At 36.4% G+C, this 23,988-nt stretch overlaps 2 protein-coding genes across 2 annotated transcripts in view; one reads left to right on the top strand and one right to left on the bottom strand.

The window, feature by feature from the left end:
- LOC120583274 (uricase) overlaps positions 1-4,481 on the bottom strand; it is a 26,024-nt gene extending 21,543 nt beyond the window's left edge. The window contains exon 1 of the mRNA XM_039838697.1: positions 4,390-4,481. Coding sequence (XP_039694631.1) covers positions 4,390-4,419 — 30 coding nt within the window. The 5' untranslated portion in view covers positions 4,420-4,481. The remainder of the gene's footprint in view (positions 1-4,389) is intronic.
- DNASE2B (deoxyribonuclease 2 beta) overlaps positions 1-15,600 on the top strand; it is a 23,517-nt gene extending 7,917 nt beyond the window's left edge. Inside the window, exons 2-7 of the mRNA XM_039838696.1 lie at positions 4,953-5,314; positions 8,201-8,378; positions 10,763-10,844; positions 13,081-13,242; positions 14,571-14,768; positions 15,119-15,600. Of these exons, the coding sequence (XP_039694630.1) occupies positions 5,205-5,314; positions 8,201-8,378; positions 10,763-10,844; positions 13,081-13,242; positions 14,571-14,768; positions 15,119-15,459 (1,071 nt within the window). The 5' untranslated portion in view covers positions 4,953-5,204 and the 3' untranslated portion in view covers positions 15,460-15,600. The remainder of the gene's footprint in view (positions 1-4,952; positions 5,315-8,200; positions 8,379-10,762; positions 10,845-13,080; positions 13,243-14,570; positions 14,769-15,118) is intronic.
- The last annotated feature ends 8,388 nt before the right edge of the window (positions 15,601-23,988 follow it).

Below are 23,988 nucleotides of genomic sequence, written 5' to 3' on the forward strand. Positions count from 1 at the left end.
GATTGGGGGCAGGAAACTCCACAACAAAGAATTGATGAAGACCTCTAAAAATGCAGTTAGAAGAAAATTTTGCTGGAATGCATATGCTAAAAGATCCTTTTCCTAATGTATAATCTTGAAAATAAAAATAGCAGCAACCATTTGCAGAGGCTTTGATATGCATCAGGAAATCTGCATATAATTCCTCTAATACTTTACAAAAACCCTGTGAGGTAGGTATATTATTCAAGCTTTTCAAAGGAAGAGACTAGGGTTAGGTAACCTGCCAAGGTCACCTAGTTACTAGATGACAGAGGCAGGAGGAGAACCCAGCCCATATGCCCTCAAATGACATTCTCTTTCTTCCCCACCACATCAGAGTCCCTACATCCCCCTGACAGTCAGCCACTCCACTCACTAGAAAGAGAAAAGCAGCATTCCGATCCCAAGAGAAAGAGGAAATGGCCATGCTATTGCAGAAACCTTATTTCTACACCATTTAAAAATTTTTCGCCCATTAAGATCTGCACTATCTTATCTATTCCTCGCACAATCCTGTGATTTCATGGAAAAACTACCTATTTTTAAATCAACTGTTTCAAAGACATTCAGTGAGCTGCCGGAAGTTACAGAGCTGATAGGCAGAACAATGTAGCAGAAAGAGCCCTGCTGAAACTGAACAGTTTTAGTCTACTTACATTATACTAGGCAGAACTTACTCAACACTGAGAGATGCCCCCTGCCCAAACCATCACTTTTTCTAGCACTTCCGTCATTGTTTTAAATTACAGGGAAATTCTAAGCTCAGATGAATTGTGTTTATTGCAAGAATGTTTAAATTGTGGAGTAAGGGGTGATTCAAAAGGTGATTGTCTTTTGGGGTGAGATGAAAATTAATTTTTGTGCCTTTGACAACAGGCCACTGAATTGGACATTGACTTTTATCTGGATAAGTGATGTAGACTTACTTGTGGTTATTAGAACCATATAACCAAAGGACTGTTTTTAGTCCACCTATAAGGACAAAGAAGTAAGAAATCGTGGAAGAAAAGGAAACAAGTTGAGAAGAAACCAGCATTTAATGAGGTCCTGTTATATGCCAGAGGCTATGCACGCAGCATCTCATTGAATCCTGATAGCCCTCTATGAAGGAACAGATGATGAATCCCACCTTTAGAAGAAGATGCTAATGCTCATGATGTTAAAAGTTCAATCAAAACCTCATGGCTAATGAGAGGCAGGGGCAGGCAAGGAACCCAGGTCTTCTTGATTATTTTTACTATTTCCAGCTGCCTCCCTGACATAATATAATAAAGTTCTTTATAATGGGATTTTACCTACAAAACCACTTTTTATTTCTCTGATTAGATTTAATTCTTTCTAAATTCTGCATAACCCCAAAATAGAAGTCTCTGAAGCCATTTTTTAATTCTATCCCTGCATTCATCTATATTTATTTAGCTCCTTCTATGTGACAAGCACTATGGTAAATACTAGAGATACAACAGCAAACAAGGTAGACACTGTTCTGCCCTGATAGAGATTGTATACCACAACCAACTTTTTCAGTACAGAATCAAAAAGTTAGCATTTTAGGCGTTGCAGGCTGTATGTTCTGTTACAACTACTCGGCTTTGCCATTATAGCATAAAGTAGCTACAAATAATACATAAATTAATGGATGTGGCTGTGTTCCAATCAAACTTTACTTGTAGAAACAGTGGGCCAGATTTTGCTCATAGGAGTTTACTGACCTCTGCTCTCTCAAACAGGCCTCAGAAAAGTAATCAAGTAATTAGAACACATTGTGATAATTACTCTAATTAAACAAACTACAGTAAGCCCTGGAACTATATTGCAGGGACACCTGATTGAAAGAAATCTTTAAGACTGGCATTCACAAAGCCACCTGAATGATGAGTAGGAATTAACCAAATAATCTTTTCTAGCCTTTTTCTACTTATTTTACTCATGTTTTTATTTAACTACATTTTTAGTGAACAATTCTTTATTTTATGAATACTTAAGTCATTTTGCTTGTCTTAGACCTTTTCATCAAAATAATTCAAGTCCCTTCCCCTTCGTTCCTCAACAAGAACATCAAGTTTTTCCTTCAGCCTGTCATATTCTAAGTGATTTTACTCCATACATCAACAGTCTTTTCAAAGTCTGAACAAAAATAAAGTCAAACTTAGATAAATTTTATGGTATGGAAATTAAACAAAAGGCTACTGAAAATAAATAAAGCCAATGGGCTGACTACCAGGAGTTCTCACAGGATATATGAACTTTGTTGAAGCCAGCATAGACCAGGATCTGAGGAAGCTCGACTTTATCTCGATCTCAAAAATTTCTCACAGATAAAGCTTCAAGGGACATGAAATCACAGCCAAAATCAAAAGTACACATGGTAGGAAGGCATCATGAGAGAGAGCCGTAGAACCAACAGATAGCAAAGTGTCACCTGCAAAGACTTCAGATATTGAAATTATCAAACACAAAATATAAAATCATATACTTAATATTTTTACAGAAGTAAAAGAAAAGATTGAGCATATCTTCTTCTTGAGATAGGGTATACCTTGTCTTGAGCAAGAAACAAGGGACCATAAAAGAGACCAAGTAAATTTGAAAAAGTGGAACTTCTAGAAATGCATTAACGAATGACTAACAAAAAAACAACAGATTAAATGCAACTGAAGAAAGAATTCGTTATTTGGAGACACAGATTCAGTTAATTTTGCCAAGAAAGACTTAGAGAACAGGAAGACAGGTCTAGATAAAGAATCAAGGATTGATTAAGGATTAATCAAGGATTAAGACACACAGGAGGTAGAATATATGAAAAAGACATAAAATGTACTAGAAAGATGTGAAAGGGCAAATGTGAAAGGGGCGCAATTCCAAGACAGCAAGACCAAGATTTTCTAGAATGATTGAATGAATGAAAGCAAATTTATTTTCATCTGTAAAATAAGAAGCCCATTACCCAGTGAATAACGCTTCCTTGTTCACTATACTTGGGAAAGTTATAGTAAAGGGATTTTCTACTATTTTCAAAGGTGATTGTGTTGTGAGGCAGAGATGGTATTTTCACAATATTCTACTGTTTGGGCTTCAAAATGAGTAATATTATGAAAAACATTCTGCCCAGTTTGCATTTTTTCTATTTACCAAATTCACCTGTGTCTTTCCACAACATTACTTTGCTGCTTTTAGTAAAAACTAGGACACATTTGAATCTAAGCTTTAGGGTAATGTTGAAATCCCTGGAGCTCCTCAATGTCCAGCACAGGGTTCAACACTTAGCAATTGCATAAGGAAGGTTGCTGACTGACAATCAGCACGATTATGTCAACAACAATGGGAGATTAGCAAGCTTATTGAAAGTGATATCTGAAAGAGAGTAAGCTAACAGTGTTTTTCCAGACCTTGAAATAAAATTGGATTTAGCAAAATCCATCTTAATACAGATGTCCGCCAGTCCAACCACAGGAAGGGCTCAGGTTGTAGAAAAAATAATCTTAGCAAACATTTGTGGATCATTTGCTATTTGCCAGGCACTGTGCTAAGCATGTAATGGGAAGAAAACGAAAATTATTTTGTATCTTATTCAACAAATGTTGTTTAGCCTACATAATTGAAAACAAGGTGCCTATATTCTCTAAATGTATCAATGAATCCTAAGCCTGGTGCACTCAGCTATAACCATTATAATACCAAAAGGCATCACATGATAAATAAAATTAATTTTATTTCACTTAGAAAAGTAAACTTCATGCTATGAAAATTTTTAAATTGATGAAAAGTTTGGGGTTTCTGAAATCCTTTTTTCTGAATGCAGTAAAAACATATAAAACAAAACAATACCCATAGAGAAACAGCCAGAAAAATGTTTCCTGGTTTACTAGTTTGGTAGATTGGCCTCAAGGCAGTGAGTCTCAAAGTTTAGGATGCACCAGCATCATCAAAACCCTTGTAAAAAACGTAGATTCCTGAGCCCAATTGGAAGGATTCTGATTTAGCAGGTTTGGGCTGAGGCCCAGAATTCAGCCCTTTCCATAGGTACCACAGGAAAGTGTGGACAGACATCCCTCACAAAATTCTGTCCTAAGAGAAACAGAACCTCAGGCCCTCCCTTTCCTGTGAACCCTGAGAATCCTGAACAATTCCAGCTTACCCATAATATTGATAAGATTTGCAAGGGTCCAGTCTGGTCTGAATTCCTATGTGACTCTGACCTGAATCCATAATTACAGGGACGGATCAGAGCCATGATTTCTGGGCATGAAGTAAACTTCTATTCATTATAACAGCATCTTTAATAATTGATTCAAAAGCATCATGCACTTAAATTCTTTTCATATGCCTATCTATCCCTCCCCTCCTCTAAAAAAAGAATGGCCTCACCTTTTTATAGTCGTTATGGTAATGGGCCATTTTCTCTTGGTCTTTCAATTCAGATTCAGTTTCAAGAATGAGAAAGGATAGTTTCAGCAAAACTGATGTTTGTAACATTTTATTTAACCTGAAGAGTGAGCGGTCAATATGTTTACCTGATTTCATCACAGCCAACTGGACATCAAGACCTCTTTAAAGTAAAGCACCATGTTAAGTGACTAAAACTAGGAGGTGGAGAGGATATGTAAACATCTTTAGTAAAATACAACTGAATTTACTCTTATTTTGAAGCAACCTTTTGCAGTATCCTTTAGGGACTCTTTCCTTAAGATAAAGACTGTTACAAGTGATAGATCCCAATTATTACTAAGCCATAAGGCTTTATCATTTCTGTTTAATGTGTGAATCAAAGGCATTTGCTCTCAATCATGGAAAGACAATCATGAGGAAAAATACGTGAAATATATTTAATTCAACATCTACTTACCAACAAGAAATTCTCGTCTACTGAACTTCATACTACATAATATTAACTCCAAAGGGTTAACCGTATATCACTTTTTTCTCTCTAGAACTTTTTGATGACTTTGCAAACCAGTCAACAATTCAGCACAAAGGCATCAGAGTCACGCTGACGTGTTGTGACAGAATCACAGGATCGCACGGGATTGATCCCATTCTGAAAATGCCTGAACCCCGAACAGCAGAGGAAAATGGAATCAAATGTCAGAGCCGGCATAGCCTGAGAGAGACTTGAAACTCAGACTCCACCAATCTATGGGGAAAGTTTCCTGCTGTGGCATGAAATAAAGGTAACATAGAAAATGACAGCAAGACTTCAAAGAACAACGCTTGCTTTGCTTTTCCTTGGCCTCTTTGGGGTCCCGGAGGCGACAATATCTTGCAGAAATGAAGAAGGCGAAGCTGTGGATTGGTAGGTAAATGAAATAAAAAGATCAGTGCATGCAAATAGAAAGCCAGAGTATCAGAAGCAAACTTATTTACTGTGAAGTTCCAAAAAAAGACTTCCACCTTAACTCTCTGCTTAAAATGAACAGAAATTAAAGTGTGTAAGTGGGCCACTTATCCAGATGGGGTAAGCTTCTGCGTGAGGGAGCTTCCCCGTGAGAAAGAGCTGAGCAGCCCCTGTAGGCATGATGCACTGCTCTCAGTGGGGCAAGACCGGTGGCCACAGATGTGGGGTAGAACTGACAACTTCTCTCGGTTGGCAATTTTCTTTCATTGCATTGTGTCTTTCCTAACAGAACCCTTCCAACATTTTTTGAGAGACTGACAAAGGAGAAATGGCAGATTATTATTTTTCTGATACTGGAGCTTACGCTCCTCCTTAGGACAATGAGAAAGAAGGGTGATCATACACAGCATTGTTTGGTCAACCTCGTTTATTAGGCAGCTCTTGGAGTATGAGGTGTTCACTGGCCTCTTGCACAGCGTTAAAGAGACTAAACAGAGCATTGCATCATAGTCATAGATTCTCCTAAAGCTTTGATCACCTTTTTGTTCTTTAATTAGGGTATTTTGATTTGCCATTATAATCAGCGTCGAGCTTTGTGTAAACTAGAGAACACAGGCATACTCACTCAGCCTCTCAGTAAACAGTTACTGAGCTCATATCAGGCCCTGTGCTGAGTTTTAAAAATATAAATATGAGCAGAACATATTTTTTACCTCTTAAGGAGCTCCTAGTTATGCAGTAAGGGCATAGATGGGGCATTGGGGAGCATAGAGCCCAAAAAGTTTCTCTGAGAAAGTTTTGAGCTAATTTTTAAGAATGAATACGAGTTAGTTAGAAAACCAACAGAGATGCAAAAGCATCTCAGGCCAGTGAAGGAGCAACGAGGAGGTCCAGAGGCAAGAAGTAATGGGGTGAGTTTGAAGCAGTTCATTATTGTTGGCTCCTCAGGAGAATGTGAGGAAGTGGCAAGTGTTGAGCTTAGAGAGATAGATGAGAGTCAGGTCATGAAGGCCTTCTGAAGGGAGCTACTGAAGGACTTCAGGCAGGGATGTATTGTGGTCAGATTTGCATTTTAGAAAGCTCCTTGGCATTACTGTGAAGGCTGGCTAGCCGGGGACCAGTCTAGAGTCGTGGAGACCAATAGGACTTTTGTAGCATTACAGGTGAGAAGAGGTGTGAACCCAACTTAGAGAAGTGGTGGTGGAAACACAGAGGAAGAAACTCTCTGAGAAGACTTGGTAATGGACGGGCTGAGGATTGTAGGAGCGAGGGAGAAGTTAAGAAAACTTTCAGATTATTGGCTTCTGCGACTGTAGGATGTGTTCTCTAACAGCAGAGGATGAGGAAATTTGGAACAAAATATCATAAAGTTGATTGCAAAAATATGAAGTTGAAAGTCTTTGGCCTGAGCATAGAGATCTCGATTAGAAATTGATTTGAGAATCTTCAGTGTATAATTGGAAATAGTCACCCAGGAAAAATATTTAAAAGCATTAATTCTCAACTGATGTGCCACGGCACACTGATAGTTCACACCCCCTTCACTGGTGAGTCACCAAATAGTGATAAGTATAAAAAATGTATTTTTGCCACAACTGAATGGACATGTTACCTAGCAATATCCATCAGAGGATGCTCAGCTGAGCAGACAGTGAGACACAGTCTCAAACTGCTACATTTTATTGTGAGACTTAAAGGGCAGAGTAACATCATGTCAGCACCAAAGAATAATTTCTTCCTTCCTGTCACATGTGGGGACCTTGCCCTTAGAGTGAGAAAGAATGGGAAGGGCAGGAAAGAGTTTACTTAAATAGAAGCATTAGATTAAAGAGAACCAAGTAAAGAGTGAGAAGCTTTTATTGGCAGTTGAGACACTGCTGTGTGGTAATAGCGAATGCATTATAATGTTTGCTTCACTGCGAATGTTTTGAGGGTTAATTGTGGAGTTTGTGCTATTAGAGAGTACTTGGCTAGACAAGTACTCTCACGCAGAAGCTTACCCTATCTGGATTTTGCCTTCAGGGAACTTTCAGCAATGTTTGGAGACATTTTTGATTGGCACAATTAGGACGTACTGCTAGCATTTAATAAGTGGAGGCCAATGCACAAGACAGTCCCCCACAACAAAAAATGGCCTGCCCCAAAATGTGAATAGGGTACCTGGAGAAATCCCCAGCTAAATGATCGAAAAATGCCTGAGTGCTATGTGGGCCCATCACCTCTTCTCCCTGTGTGATACCCAAAGGAGATATACAAACAGAAGACAATAGTAAAGGAAAACAAAGTGTCCACATAATTAGTTGACCTTGGCCCTGAATCTTCAAAGTAGAGCATTCTGAGAAACTGAGCTGAAGAATGTGGCTTAGGCCAGAGGCTCAAGAAATCTTCCATCTACCTGGAAGCACCATCCCAAATCTCAGACCCAGCCAGCTAGTTGCAAAGATGAACATGCCAAGCACTTAGGGCAGAAGAGATAAATGTATTGAAAACCTCTCCAGTCCAGGCCTTGGCTTTGGCCTTCTCCCCACTTTAGCCATATGGACTGTGGAAACAACAAAATGAGGCACTCTCGATGTACATAGACTTCCACTACAGGGACCCTACCCACCAGGCCAGTTAATGTCTTACAATAAATCCAATCGGATTTGCATTTCCTTATCTGGAAATGAGCAATAATGAGGGTGGGGGAAAACAGTCAAAGAGCTTGACCTCATCTCTTTCATTAGATGTAGAGGCCTTTTGTGAAACTTAAATGAAACGATATATTTAAGTGCTTAACACTGTGACTGTCACCAGGGAAGCAGTCAATAAATGTTAGTAATTCATAATTATCTCTTTTGTTAGGTTTACCTTTTATAAGTTACCTAAAAGACAAGACAAGGAAAGTAGAAAGACTGGGTTAGAGTATCTATACCTAGACTCTACAACCAGAAGCTGGAGGAGGAGTAAGCAATTAATAAATACCACCAAGAGTGTTTTGGGAAGGACCTTAGAACAGCTGTATGAAGCATATGCCTCCAAGGTATGTTATAGTTAATTATTAATTAAATCATATAAAATACGTAAAATAGAATCCAAAGCTTCCAAAAGATTTTAACCACTCACCTACTCAATCCCCAATCCTAGCAATGTGAAGTAAACTAGCTCAGAATCTGAACCAATCTGAGTGAGAGCCTGGGAAATATGTCATCAGACTCTACAGCAAAGCCAATTTATTGGTACATTTGGCACCATGTCCAACAGTATCACTGGGGGAGATGTGAACTAATTACATATTGAAGTGTTCAGGTGCCAGATTCTCCTAATTTGCTCAGTACTTGCTATCTTATCCCTCTAATGAAAATATTTACAATGAAATACAGATCTGCGATCCATATGCCATGAGTCGTGGGTTGTTTATGCCCACGAGGACAAGAGAGCTAAACTGCTCTGCAATATAAAAAAAAAGTAGATGGGAGGTAGGAATTAAAGAGTATAATAAACATTGAGGAAAATTAGGGGCAGGTCAGCATGGTAATGTAAAACTGTTCAATGTTCAGAACTTCAGTTAAACCTGTTAACACACAATGCCTTGAATGATTCTATGAAGAAAATGACAGTAAAGGGCTAATTTCCATGTTTGATTGGTATGGACCCAAAAGAAGAGCAACAATAGTGAGTGATATCCAGGTGAGACTGGGTGCTTTTTGGAAACTAGAACCATGTGCCAGAGTGACCTTTAGAACATAAATCCCCACCTCCTGACCTGGAACTGAACTTCTAACAGAGTAAAATGCAAGATCAGACCAACCGGTTTTAAATCTCAAATGTCAAGGTGACCTAGGCCAATAACTGGGTTACCTTTTAAATTGTTTTTCTTCTTTTGCCTTTGTATCTAAGAACCTTCCAAACACCTTCATAATAACACTTATCAAACTATGCTGCAATTGTTTGTACATGCCTGTGTATACTCTCTGCTAGACTGGGAGCAGCGACCACAGATACCCCTCCTGTTCAACAACAGTAGTCAAAATAATACCTAACATATGTGTTAAAGGAATAAAGCTGTGCAAAGGCACACACTTACATCTGTCCATTCTTAAATCCATGATCTTTCTTCCTATATCAGAGAGCCTCTCTCCCCACTAGGGCTACAACCCATATAACCTTAGCTGGCTGTTCCACACCTGGTTGGAATAATGAACTCCATCTGTTTTAAGAAAGAGTTCCTCATTGAATCTTTCCAGAGCCCCTCCACATTGCACTCCAAAGGCACACAATGGCCTCATTGCCACATTTGCTTCAGGCTTATAGAATAACTAACTATCAGAGTTCTCCAGAGGAGGATATGCATGCCAATGTAGCTATGGTCAATTATGGAAAATGAGGGTAAGAAAACAGCTTAATTTCCTAGATATTCCTAAACACAGTAGCCAAGAATGCTAGACAGATTATGTTGTACATTTTTTACAGACGTTTTTAGATTACATCAAATAATTAAGCAACTATAATAGATTCATTTATTGACTTTTTTTCCAAGAGAAAAGCAAGGGCCTTTTTTAAGGACGTGAGCTGCCCTTTCTTGTTTTTAATTATGTCATTGTCATTGAGATTTTTTAATATTGACATTATTGGCTTCAATAAAAGTCCCTGCATCATGACACAAATGAAATGAAACTGCACAAAACAAATATAAGCACTTTCCAAAACATGACAAAGAGATACTATCAAAATAATAGCTTCCTTTTGACTCAGAGATTTGGCCAACTGTTTGGAGAATTGACTAGTATTTTGTCATATGAGAGGAAATTCAGTATCACATATTCAGTTTCACCACTTTTCCTAAGCAGGGAAACACCAAGTTAGAAAGGTGAAGTGACACAAAAAGAGATTGAAGAAAAATCCTCCCTTATCCCTGAGCTAGGAGAAACAGAGAATGAAGAATCTGATTAAACACAAAGCTATGACCAAGCTGTGAAGCACAAAGTAGGCAGAGGAAATCAGATCCTGACAACCAGTTCTGCATTGCACCTATAATATCAATGGAAAAAAACCCAGATGTAATCCTTGGCTGGTTGTTCCTTCTTCATTTCCTGAACAAATATTTAAGTATTTCTTTATTATACACTAGCTGCCAAATCAGAAACATGGGTTCAAAACAACAAAGAGAAATAGGAATATTCCCCACATCGGCAGGGCTTCTGTCACACAAGACAGATCCATGCATGGCTGAGAATGGACTTCCTGTCCCTTGTCTTGCATGTCACAGAATTCACATTGATGGAGAAGTTGCCTCTTAGGGAAAAGAATGACTTTTCATGTATGTGAATGAAAGCTCTGTATTGCAGGTTAGGTAGCTGGTAGAAATATTGTGAGCATTTGTGAGTGGAAGATTTACATCTTTATAACACTAATATGTTCCTGCAGAATAATGACACTGCCTACCTAATATACAATGATGGAGTCCCTAAATCTGTGAATTACAGCAGAAAGTATGGACACACCAAAGGTATGACAAAAGCTGTTAGTGTTTCTTTCCTACTGGAAATCAACATTTTCTTAAATATTCCATCTTGAATGTTCTTATATTCTACACTAAAAAGATACCTTTTCGTTTTAATGATTTATTTTGAGTTATCAAAACACATGATTTCTACACAAGTTATAATTTGACTTAGCAATCTGCTTTTCACAAATCTCCTTTTCTTAACATATTTTTAAATAATGCTTTATAACAGAAATCCATGTACTGACTACTGGAAATACCAGCTACACACACAAACACACACACACACACACACACACACACGCACACACATTTTAGTCAGGTTTATTGAGGTATAATTTACACAGAGTAAAATTAACTCTTTGTACTGTAATAAACATTTTTGAAAATTTATTTTCAAATAATTTTTATATTATAGCAATTTTGTTACATATTTTGTTACATATTATTATAAACTATGTATGCATGTATATGAATTTTAGAAAAATTAAAAATGCAATGAACAAAAATAAATCTGTACTCTTAAAAACATTAAATGATCACATTTAATCCTTTCTACTTTTTTATAATACATATTTTAAAATATTTTTATAAAACCTTCATTATGACTTTTTCAACCTTTTTTCAACTTGGTATATTATGAATAACTTTTCATGGCAACAAGTGTTGAGAAGGTTCCAAACCCAAATGTCTTCAGGAACAGGCAAGTGATGTCAGCAAGCGAAGTGGGCTAAACTAGCAGATAATTGGAAAAGTGGAGAGCACATGCTTAGTCTAAAGGAACAGTTACTATTCAGCGTGCCTTATAGGAATGCAGTTTTTCAGAGGAAAATTAGTACTTGTGGGAAATCTCCCCCACTTTTAAATGTTGGCAATGAATTCAACATTTTAAAACATAATATGTATTTGTAGGTTAGATATGTCCTGTATGCTGCCAGTTTGCAACCTCTGATAAAGAATGAAATTTGTAATGGCGGTTAAAATTCGTGAACATTGAAAGCTTTTGATTTAGCCAAGTTTCCCTCCTGATGGTCCTATTTGCATGGAACCCAATAATTTTTATAATATGCCATGTCTCCAACTTCTTCTTCAACAACCTCTCACCACAATTCCATCCTGCTAGTTGTTACAAGGGTTTGGGAAAAAGACTGGAAAGGGAGTTGGGCCCGATGTCAAGTGGGGGAGTTCACTTTGCCAACAGGTGCCCTGACATCCTGTGGCATTTATACCAGGAGGTTAGGATTACAGCCAAATAGTACACTCATCTGGGCAGAAGAGAACCCCTGAAAGTCATCCAGCTCAGTTAGGCAATGGAACTTTGAACATTTCCTACCCACACACAGATATTGATTTATATGCACTGAGAGAGCAATCGAGAACCTTCTTAAAGTGTGTTTTTGAAAAAGAAATAACTAGCAGGCATTTAGTGTCCACTTAACCAAAAGGCAAACATGAATGTTTATGTTGCATAGTCATATGCAAATGGAAAAGTCTAGGTAGTATACCAAAACTACTCTGAAGTTTTATAAACAGAGTAGTTTATAAACAGAAATAGTCATAGATGCCTGCTGGGCAGGGCTTTTTTTGCCAGGTCACAAAATGATGAAAATCTTTGTTTATTTTCTCTTCTGGCTTTCATGTTATTTTTTGCTCTAGAGATTTTTACTAAACACAATTAACTGGGATGGTTTAGCATGGCTTCTCTTTTGTTTCTTTGCCTCTTTTTTTCCGGACTTGGGGAATTAGGTGACTCTTCTGCAAACAACTGAGCATCCCTTTCTTACAACAAATTACTGCAAGTACATTTCTTCATTTGATATTTTCTCTTTCAACTTTGTTTTTTTACTGGCTTTTGAAACTAGCTTAGCTGTTTAGCAGTGAAGAGGAATCTGAAGCTTACCAGATGACTGTATAGTTTAACAAGGTCAAATTCCAACTTAGCAAATTTGCATTCTGCCAAAACAAATTTTCCTTATGGTTTCGATGAAATTTCTCTTAACTTATCACAGAGTGGCTGCCTTGGATCCTCTTTTGTGGTGGGTTATTATCTATAATGGGACAATGTAATCTGTGCCTGAATTGGTTTTGACATCTTTGAAAAAATAAGCATGATTCTTGTGACTATCAGCCTAATAAAATATTAGCCTGAAGTAGAAATGAACTTAAATGTTGCAACTTTGAATCCTATTTAAAAGGAATTTTGTTTTTCCAATTTACATATATTAACTATCTTTGGTAGGAATATTGCTGTGGAACAAAGTCCAGGGGTTCTGGCTGATACATTCTATTCCCCAGTTTCCTCCAATTCCTGAAGAAGGCTATGATTATCCACCCACAGGGAGACGAAATGGACAAACTGGCATCTGCGTAACTTTCAAGTACAACCAGTACGAAGCAATAGGTAACTTTAAAGCGTGTTTAAGGGAGATAGCAATGTTTAAGAAGGGATTTGGGATATATTAATAAATTTATCACTTGATTTATTTCTCTATTCATTGACACTCTAATACTTACATTCTAATATTGGCTTTGCCATGATTAGGCCTTGAGCAGGCTCACTTACTGGTCCTTCAAAGAATTCTAAGCATTTGATTGGGGTAGTAGTTTAAAATGTCTGCAGAGGCCAGGCAGGTAACAGAAATGAGTAAAACAAGTAGATGTTGCATGGCAGTCAGGGCAGTGACAAACTGGAATGTTGACTCTTCCTTAGTTTCCCATAAAAACTTCAGCTCCATCATATTGTAGCTCTGCGACAATGTAGACCTAATGGTTAGTAACCAGAAATCTAGGTGGTGTGTGTGTGTGTGTGTGTGTGTGTGTGTGTGTGTGTGTGTGCTGCAGGCGTGTGTGTGTGTGTGTGTGTGTGTGAGAGAGAGAGAGAGAGAGAAATCTTCTGCTTTTTAAAAATGGTCTCATTTTATTTTTTTGAAAAATTGTGTAAATCTCATGTTGCCTGTAGGCTGCCAGCCTGACCCCTCTGAGCCCCCAGATGATCTTCCTTTAAGATCTCAAGCTCAAATGACCAAAATATTTGACTTTGGAAAACTACGATGAGGGAGGAAGAGAATAAGAACCACTGTTTACCAATCATTTTTTACTGAGGTGGTTGCTAAACATTGGCAAAGAGTGACTTGCATCTAGATATAAGAGGTTTAGAAATGTTTTTCATACGATTTTCATCTTATGGCAAGGATTTGTGAGCCAAGTCAAGCCCCAAGCTGACTAATGTAGTTCATGTAATGATAGACAGCTGACTAGCATCAAGATTAGGTGTGCATGCTGATGAGTTGATCATTCTTGGAGGTAGATGATTGGTACATGGGAGTGCTCTACTTTTGTATATGTACATATAAGAGAAAATAACTTATGGTCTCCAAGGCCAGACTACCTGGGTTTGTAGTTACAAGCTTTACACCTTTCAGCATGACATGAATTCTCTGTTAATTCACCTATAAAATGAAGATAATGATAAAAGAACTTACCTAATAATAAAGTTGCTATGAGAATTAACTAGTAAGTCTATGTAAAACTCATAGAACAATACCTAGAAAGTAGGAAATGCTCAGTAAGGATCAATTGTTTTAACTAAAAGTTATTTGCAGGCTATTGGCTTAAAAAAGAGAATAGTTTTATTTTGTTTTTTTTTTAATTCACAAAAGATCTATAATATCAACAAGATTTCCACTTATATTTTAATTCTCAATTTTTCTTTATTGTTTCTTGTTTCAGATTCTCAACTCTTGGTCTGCAACCCAAAGATTTATAGCTGTTCCATCCCGTCTACCTTTCACCAGGAGCTTGTTCACGTGCCCAAGCTCTGTGCCAGCTCCAACTCATCAGCGATCCCTAGCCGGCACCTCGTCACACTTCAGTCAGCCCAGGGACAAAACTTCTTCCATTTTGCAAAATCTGATTCTTTTCTTGATGGTATGAAAGACCATCATCAAACAATATGCTATGTAACTCTGTTGTTGGACTCACTTTGGATTGTGTAGAAAAAATATTCTGACTTTTCAGGAGAAAAAAGTAGAAAAGAAAGGAAGAAAAAGAACATTTTCAGACACTAATATCATCATAGTAATAATAATAACTTTTATTTGCATATTACTTTAGCATTTATAAAATATTCTGTCATTCACTATCTCAATTATGTTATTATTGTGCTAGTGACATCGACATATCAGGGGTGAATGATGATTTCCATTCTTGAATATATTTTCAGAGACTTATCTAAGTATAAACACTAATCCCATTATCTTTCTTCTTATAAACTCTAGACATTTTTGCAGCCTGGATGGCTCAACGATTGAAGACGCACTTGCTAGCAGAAACCTGGCAGCGAAAGAGACAAGAGCTTCCTTCAAACTGCTCCCTTTCTTACCATGTCTACAATGTCAAAGCAATTAAAATATCTGAACATTCTTATTTCAGTTCTTATCAGGATCATGCCAAATGGTGTATTTCACAAAAGGGCACGAAAAATCGCTGGACATGTATTGGAGACCTAAATCGGAGCCCATACCAAGCTTTCAGAAGTGGAGGATTCATTTGTACCCAGAATCAGCATATTTACCAAGCGTTTCAAAGATTAGTTTTGTATTATGAGAACTGTAACTAAACTTGGTGAAAAGACACATGTACTATCATTTTGAACATTGACATTGGGTCTTCTTCCATTAGATCTTTCTTTATATGTTAAAAGCCTGTGAATGTACTTATAGTCCACATATCATCGAGTAAAACACTTTTCTCCCATGTTTACCATTTTATCTTCCCATTAGTGGCAATGGGTCTACTTTGCATTTATATTCCCTAAACATAAACTATTATATATAACTAAAATAGAATGTAAGGAATAAAAAGAAAAATATTTGCTCCAGATTAGTCTACTTGATCGTTCATAGATTGACTGGTCATCTCAAAGATTAAATTTCATCTCCTTCACAAAAACTTCCCTTACTCTTCTCTCTCACACTCTTTCAAAGAAAAAAAAAAAACCTCTCTCTTTGTACTTCATACTATTTAGTCATATTCCTCTTAAAGTTCTTTCTCACTGGCTTATAGTTAAGTAATGTCATTCTTATAGCTGCTACTTACTAACTGTATGAACTTAGGCCATTCACTTGAACTCTCTGAGCCTTGGTTTTCTTATCCATGAAATGGAGATAATATCTGGGTATGTTTGAGCACCTAGCACAGAATCTGACACAGAGTTGATGCTTAAAAAAACTAGTGGAATTTGAATCTGAATGCCCCCACCCAGCAAGAAAAGACAAAAGAAAGTTTAGAAATGAGTAATAGGTTTCAAAAAACTTTTTAAGTCAAATCAGGAGAAAGAAATAAAATAGCATCTAAGTGCAACCCATCAATTTATGGGAAATAAAAAAATGTAACATAAAGAAACCAGAATCAAATCTAATAATCTTAATTCCAATATGTTTCATTTTCTGGAATTCTTATCATTAAACATAACTATTACATAAATGAATAATAATAAATTTGTATTAAGTACTAATTGCTTAATAAAGATATGATTCCCCATTTCAAGAAGCTTACAATTTAGCAAAAGTAATCACAATAATTAGAACTAGTACTTACTGAGTGTTTTCTATATAGTAAACATTCAACTTACATTTTATTTAATCTTCATCACAGTATTATGATTTAGGATCTGTTATTATCCATGTTTTATTAACAAGGAAACTGAGGCCTACAGAGTTTCAGACAGTTGCCCAGTATCATACAGGTTTATCTGACCTCTAAGGCTATGTTCTTAACTTCTATTCAAAGAGACAATAAAAGAAAATGATGCAATATAGGATAATATATATCTTGATATCTCAATACCAACTAATACTCATGGGACCCAATGGCACTGGTTTAATGACAAGCAGAGAAAAGGCTAAGTTTATCTTCCTGTCAGAAGCAAGAACAAATGATGGGTATATTGAACGCTAACTTCCATGCTTGAAAATATGAAGAGGCTTGAAAAATATGTTTTTACTTCTCAAAGAACACATGAGCATTAATAATTCCAATATAAAATAGAATTAAAAGAGAGAAATTAAAAAGTATAAGAGTCTTACTTTAAAGTTGAAGAGATTCAAAACTTGATCCAAGAGTATAGAGAGAAATAAATGAAAAGGTAATAGAGAAAGTAAAAGTGAAAGAATTCATTCTATTGGACTAAAAATTCACAATAGTTAGGAACCACCTCTCTCAAAAGGCAAATCCATACCTTCTAGAAAAGTGTTTCACTCCAACCTTGACAGAACAGCCTAAAAGAGAAAAGAATCAAAACCAGAATTCATAGAATAAAAAGTATAGAAACGTGACAGAGAAGAAAAAGAAGATGCTGGCCCAGTGAAGATGCACATTACGGATGTAGTTCCTGCTGAAGGGGGTAATTAGAAGTGGCTAGGACCTACTTTGAGAAGGGAAATAATACTGGAAAAAATTGAACAGTTCTGATAGTTCAAGGATACCAAACACTGACCCGAGAGGGGTGTTGAAAGTTCCCTGTGAGGTGACCACGTTGAACCAAAGAGAGCTAGTACTGCTGTCTTGTTCAATCATACACCCAGGAGCATCCAGTGGTATTGATCCCTATAGAATGACTGGGATATATCTTTAGGGAAATCACATCATTGGAAGGAAACTGAAACATTTGAGAATATAACAGAAGTTTTTGTTGATTTTCTTTGGGTGAAACGCAAGGATATGGGAGAAATCACTGAATGAAATTTAAGTTCTCAACCATGGTTTTAAATAAGTACTGGAATGAAAGACATCTAAGATGGGGGTGTTATCTTACAAAGGAGAATAAGGTGTGTTGGACTGGAAACTGCTTAAAGTAATTATGGAGAAAAGAAATTAAAAACAGAAATAAACATAAAGAATGGATGGTAGTTCTAACATGGAAATTCCAAATCACATCTGCTGTGTCCTCACACCCTTCTTACAAATGCTATTTTAATCGGTTGGTATAAAATGCCCCTTTCCTCTCCAGCTCCAGATAACTGGGCCAAGAATAGACTTGTGACACCAGAGAAAATAAGCCACAAGCCAAGCCACAGCAATCTTATTTGGGAGACTGTTTAAAGCAGAGGTACCAAGACTGAATTTTGAGGTTGGGGGCCGGAAATGCTCATTGGAGATAACATCAACATTTTCTGCCTTGTGCACGGTGAAGCAGAGAATGCCGGGCTGCTGAAACTGAAGAATGGTACAAACGTACCACAAAATCAAGGAGCACTAAGAGAGTGATATCAATTCCTAACTGTTCCGATGTCAACTGAGTTCCTTGTGGAACCCAGCTATTCTGCTTGGTCACATATTCTATGATATACCCCTATAGTCTTTCATTAAATGCCCCATTGATAGCCTAAGTTAGTTAAGCAAAAGATTCATGTCTAAATCATGTAGAAACAAGAACAACAGTGTGAGTGTGATGCAAATCATTTTAACAGGAATAATAATTGAGGAATAGGTCATAAATAATTCCACAGCTTCACAATCTCAAGTGTTTTATGTACCAATATAAAATATAGCTTATAAGAGAAATAAACTTGAGATTGTAGAATGGCATAATAAATATGCTTCATAGGAAGCAGTAGAAAGGATTTGGTAGAATGGAATACGAAAGAGTAATGATAGAGGCTAAAATATTCAGACATTTAAATTCAAATATTCACACATTTACTAAGGGTTTCATTCAACTAAAAAAATTGTTTTTAAATTTTTTTTAATTTTTCAATTACCGTTGACACATAATATTATATTTAGTTCAGGCTTAAGAACAGTGATTAGACATTTATATAACTTGCAAAATGATCACCACAATAAATCTAATACCCCTCTCACACCATACATTATTACAATATTATTGACTACATTTCTTACACTATATATACCCATGACTATATTTTTTACTCTTTTAAAATTAAGTTTATTGAGGTAACATTGGTTAATACAATTATATAATTTTCAGATGTACACTATAATTTGACATCTGTATATTCTATTGTGTGTTTACCACCCCAAGTCCAGTTTCCTTCAGATACCATATATTTGATCCCCCTTTGTCCATTTCACCCTCCCCCTATCCCCCTATATTTAACCACCTTTATCCCTTCTACTTCCCCCGTCTTCTCCCACTCCCTACCCTCTGGTAACCACTAGTCTATAGTCCACATTTCATGAGTCTCTGTTTCTTTGTCCTGTTCATTTTTTGCTTTTAGGTTTATATCCCACATATAAGTGATATCATGTGATTTTCAGCTTTTTCTGTCTGGCTTATTTCGCTTAGCATTATTATTTCGAGGTCCAACCATGTTGTCGCAAATGGCAGTATTTCATCTCTTCTTATGGCTGAGTAATATTCCATTGTATATATGTCTCACAGCTTCTTTCGCCATTCATCTATCGTAGGACATTTCGGTTGCTTCTATGTCCTGGCCACTGTGAATAATGCTGCTATGAACATCAGTGTGCAAATATCTTTTCAGATATGAGTTTTCAAGTCTTTGGGGGTAAATATCCAGTAGAGGGACTGCTGGATCATATGGTAGATCAATTCTTAGTTTTTTGAAAAACCTCCATACTGTTTTCCATAGTGGCTGCACCAATTTGCAGTCCCACCAGCAGTGTATGAGGGTTCATTTTTCTCCGCATCCTCTCTAGCAATTGTTATTACTTGTCCTGTTGATTATAGCTATTCTAACAGGTGTGAGATGATATCTCGTGGTTTTGATTTGCATTTTCCTAATAGCTAGCAATGTTGAGCATCTTTTCAAATATTTGTTGGCCATTTGTATGTTCTTTAGGGAGAAGTGTCTGTTCAGGTCCTCTGCCCATTTTTTGATTGGATCATTTGTTTTTTGTTGTTGTTGTTATTGAATCATATGAGTTCTTTGTATATTTTGGATATTAGGCCCTTATTGAAGGAATTGCTTGCAAATATATTTTCCCATTCAGATGGTTGTCTCTTTACTTTATTGATGATTTTTGCTGAGCAGAAGCTTTTTAGTTTGATGTAGTCCTATTCATTTATTTTAGCTTTTACTTCCCTTGCCTTTGAGGTCAAATTTATAAAATATTCTTTAAGTCCAAGGTCCTTGAGTTTAGTTTCTATGTTTTCTTCTATGCATTTTATTGATTCCAGTCTTATATTCAGGTCCTTAATCTGTTTTGAGTTAGTTTTGGTATGTGGTGATAGACAACAGCCTAGTTTCATTCTTTTGTAGGTGGCTTTCCAGTTTTCCCAGCACCATTTATTGAAGAGGCTTTCCTTTCTCCACTGTATGTTTTTGGCTTTTTTGTAGAAAATGATTTGCCCATATAAATATGGGTTTACTTCTGGACTCTTGATTCTGTTCCACTGGTCCATGTGTCTTTTTTCTGCCAATACCATACGGTTTTGATTACTGTCGCTTTGTAGTATAATTTGATGTTGGGCAGAGTGATGCCTCCAGCCTTGTACTTTTTTCTCAAGATGGGTTTGGCAATTCGGAGTCTTTTGTGCTTCCATACAAATTTGATGATTTTTTGTTCTGCTTCTTTAAAATATGCCGACGGGATTTTGATGGGGATTGCATTAAATCTGTATAATGTTTTAGGTAATATAGCCATTTTAACTATATTGATTCTTCCAACCCAAGAACACAGAATATCTTTCCATGTCTTTGCATCTTCTTCGATTTCTTTTAATAGAGTCTTATAGTTTTCATTACATAGGTCTTTCACATGTTTTGTTAAATTTATTCCTAGGTATTTTATTCTTTTTGTTGCAATTGCAAAAGAAATTATTTTTTCCACTTCTTTTTCTGGCACTTCATTACTGTAGTATAGGAATGTTATGGATTTTTAAATGTTGATTTTGTATCCAGAAACATAACTGTATTTGCTTATTGTTTCTAGTAGTGTTCTTGTGGAGTCTTTAGGGTTTTCTATATAGAGAATCATGTCATCTACAAATAGTGGACTTCTTCATTTCTGATTTAGATGCCTTTTATATCTTTCTCTTGTCTGATTGCACTTGCTAGGACCTCCGATTTATATTGAATAAGAGTGGTGATAGTGGAGAGCCTTGCTTTGTTCCTGATCTTAGAGGGAAGATATTTAGTTTATCACCGTTAAATATAATGTTGGCAGAGGGCTTCTCATATATGGCCTTTATTATGTTAAGTACTTTCCTTCTATACTGATTTTGTTAAGTATTTTGATCATGAAAGGCTTTTTCTGCGTCTATTGATATGATCATATGATTCTTTTTTTAAAATTTGTTTATATGGTGTATCACATTAATCAATTTGTGTATGTTGAACCATCCCTGTGCCTCTGGGATGAAGCCCACTTAATCGTGGTGTATAATCTTTTTAATATGTTGCTGTATTCGGTTCACTTGTATCTCATTTAGAATTTTTGCATCTGTGTTCATGAGAGATATTGGTCTGTAGTTTTCTTTTTTTGTTTTATCTTTCCCAGGTTTTGGTATCAGAGTAATATTGGCCCCATAAAATGAGTTGGAAAATATTGCCTCCTCTTTGATTTTTTGGAAGAGTTTGAGGAGAATAGGTATTAAATCTTTGAAAGTTTGGTAGAATTCACTGGTGAAGCCATCCAGTCCTGGACTTTTACTTTTTGGTAGGTTTTTGATGATTGTTTTAGTTTCCATACTGCTGATCGATCTGTTTAGATTTTCCAGTTATTTTTGATTCATTCTAGGAAGATTCTATTTTTCTAAGTACTGGTCCATTTCTTCTAGGTTATTAAATTTGGTGTTATATACTTTTTCATAGTATTCTTATATGATCCTTTGTATTTCTGTGATGTCAGTTGTAATTTCCCCTTTCATCTCTGATTTTGTTTATTTGTGTCCTTTCTCTGTTTTCTTTAGTGAGTCTAGCCACAGGTTTGTCAATTTTATTAACTTTCTCAAAGAATCAGTTCTTTGTTGCATTTATTTTTTCTATTGTTTTTGTTTGTTTGTTTGTTTGTTTTCAATTTCATTTATTTCTGCTCTAATTTTGATGATTTCTTTCCTTCTGCTGACTTTAGGCTTCATTTATTCTTCCTTTTCTAGTTTTTGAAGATGAATCGTCAGGTCGCTTATTTGGGCTCGTTCTTGTTTTTGGAGATAGGCCTGTAATGATATGAACTTTCCTCTTATGACCGCTTTTGCCGTGTCGTCAATGTTTTGATATGTTATACTATCATTATCATTCGTTTCTATGTATCTCTTGATCTCTCTTTTCATTTCTTCCCTGACCCAGTTATTCTTCAGTAGCATATTGTTTAATCTCCATGTATTTGTGGTTCTTCCTGATTTCTTTTTGCAGTTGATCTCTAGTTTCATAGCATTATGGTCAGAGAATATGGTTGGTATTATTTCAACCCCCTTTATTTGTTGAGGCTATCTCTGCGTCCCAGTATGTGGTCGATTCTTGAGAATGTTGCATGTGCACTAGAGAAGAATGTATAAGCAGTTGTTTTGGGATGGAAGGCTCTGTACATGTCAGTTACGTCCAGTTGATTTAATGTCATTTAAGGATGTTATTTCCTTATTGATTTTCTGTTTGGATGATCTGTCCATATCCGACAATGGGGTATTTAGGTCCCCTACTATGATAGCGTTTTGGTCTGTTTCTCCCTTTAGTTCTGTTAGAAATTGCTTTACATATTTCGGGGCTCCCTCATTAGAATATAAATATTAATAAGTGTTATGTCTTCTTGGTGCATGATTCCCTTTATCATTATGCAGTATCCCTCAGTATCTTTCTTTACCTTTTTTATTTTCAAGTCTGGTTTGTCTGATATTAGTACTGCTACTCCTGCTTTTCTCTGAATGCCATTTGCTTGAAATATCGTTTTCCTGCCTTTCACTTTGAGTCTATATTTGTCTTTGGAGCTGAGATGTGTCTCCTGGAGGCAGCGTATAGTTGAGTTTGGTTTTTTGATCCATTCTGCAACTCTGTGCCTTTTTATTGGTGAGTTCACTCCATTTACATTTAGGGTGATCATTGAAATATGAGGTCTTCTTATAGCCATTTTATCTTTTGCTTTCTGGTAGTTCGGTGTTTCCTTTGCTTCCTTGTCCTTGTGTTTCTGTTTTCTTTATTTTGGTTGGATTCTGTGAGTTTTCCCTCTGGTTCTTCTTGTTTTATGTTATACTTCAGTTCTGAATCTTTGGTGTGTGGTTACTATTACGAATATGTAAAGGATAGTTATATGTATACAGTCGTCCATTTTCTTCTGTGTGTGCCTATATCTCCATTCCTCTTTGCGAATTTGGATCTTTGAATCCTCCCTATTTCAGTCATTGTTATCTCAATTTGTCCCTCTGCCGAATGTTCATTACTATCTTGCTATAGCACTTCTCTTCTTATTATTTAAGCTTATAATCCCCTATTCTTAGTAAGGGTTGCACTCTTCTGCCTCTATTTGCCTGATAGTCACTTTACTCCTAATTATGTTTTTTGTTTGTTTGTTTGTTTGTCATTTTATTTTAGGTGAGCTGACCCCTTTCAGGATTTCCTGTAGTGCAGGCTTCGTAGTGGAGAATTCTCTCAATTTTTGTATGTCTGGAAATGTCTTAATTTCTCCTTCATATCTAATGGAGAGCTTAGCTGGATATGTTATTCTAGGCTGGTAGTTCCTTTCACTTAATAGCTTAAATATTTGATTCCACTTTTTTCTGGTTTGTAATGTTTGCACTGAGAAGTCTGAGGATAATCTAATGGGTTTACCTTTATATGTTACCATTTTCTTCTCCCTGGCCACCTTGAAAATTCTGTCTTTGTCATTGAATTTGATAATTTTAATACAGTGTGTCTTGGTGAAGGCTCTTTTGGGTTGAGATTATTGGGTGTTCTGTTGACTTCTTGAATTCCAATCTCCAATTCATTCCTTAGATTTGAGAAATTCTTGTCCACTATTTGTCTGAAAATGCTTTTTAGTCCCTGTTCCTTTTCCTTCACTTCAATAATGCCCATTATCCTTATGTTTCCTCTCCCGATGGCATCAGCTAGTTCTTGTATTTCTCTTTCATTATTTTTTTATTCTTCGGTTTCTCTCTTCTTCCTTCTGATTTATTTCTAGATTTCTGTCTTCGATATCACTGATCCTTTCCTCCATTTGGTCAACTCTA

Source organism: Pteropus medius, unplaced genomic scaffold (genome assembly GCF_902729225.1).
Source record: "Pteropus medius unplaced genomic scaffold, Ma_sr-lr_union100, whole genome shotgun sequence".
In the NCBI taxonomy this organism is placed as follows: domain Eukaryota; kingdom Metazoa; phylum Chordata; class Mammalia; order Chiroptera; family Pteropodidae; genus Pteropus; species Pteropus medius.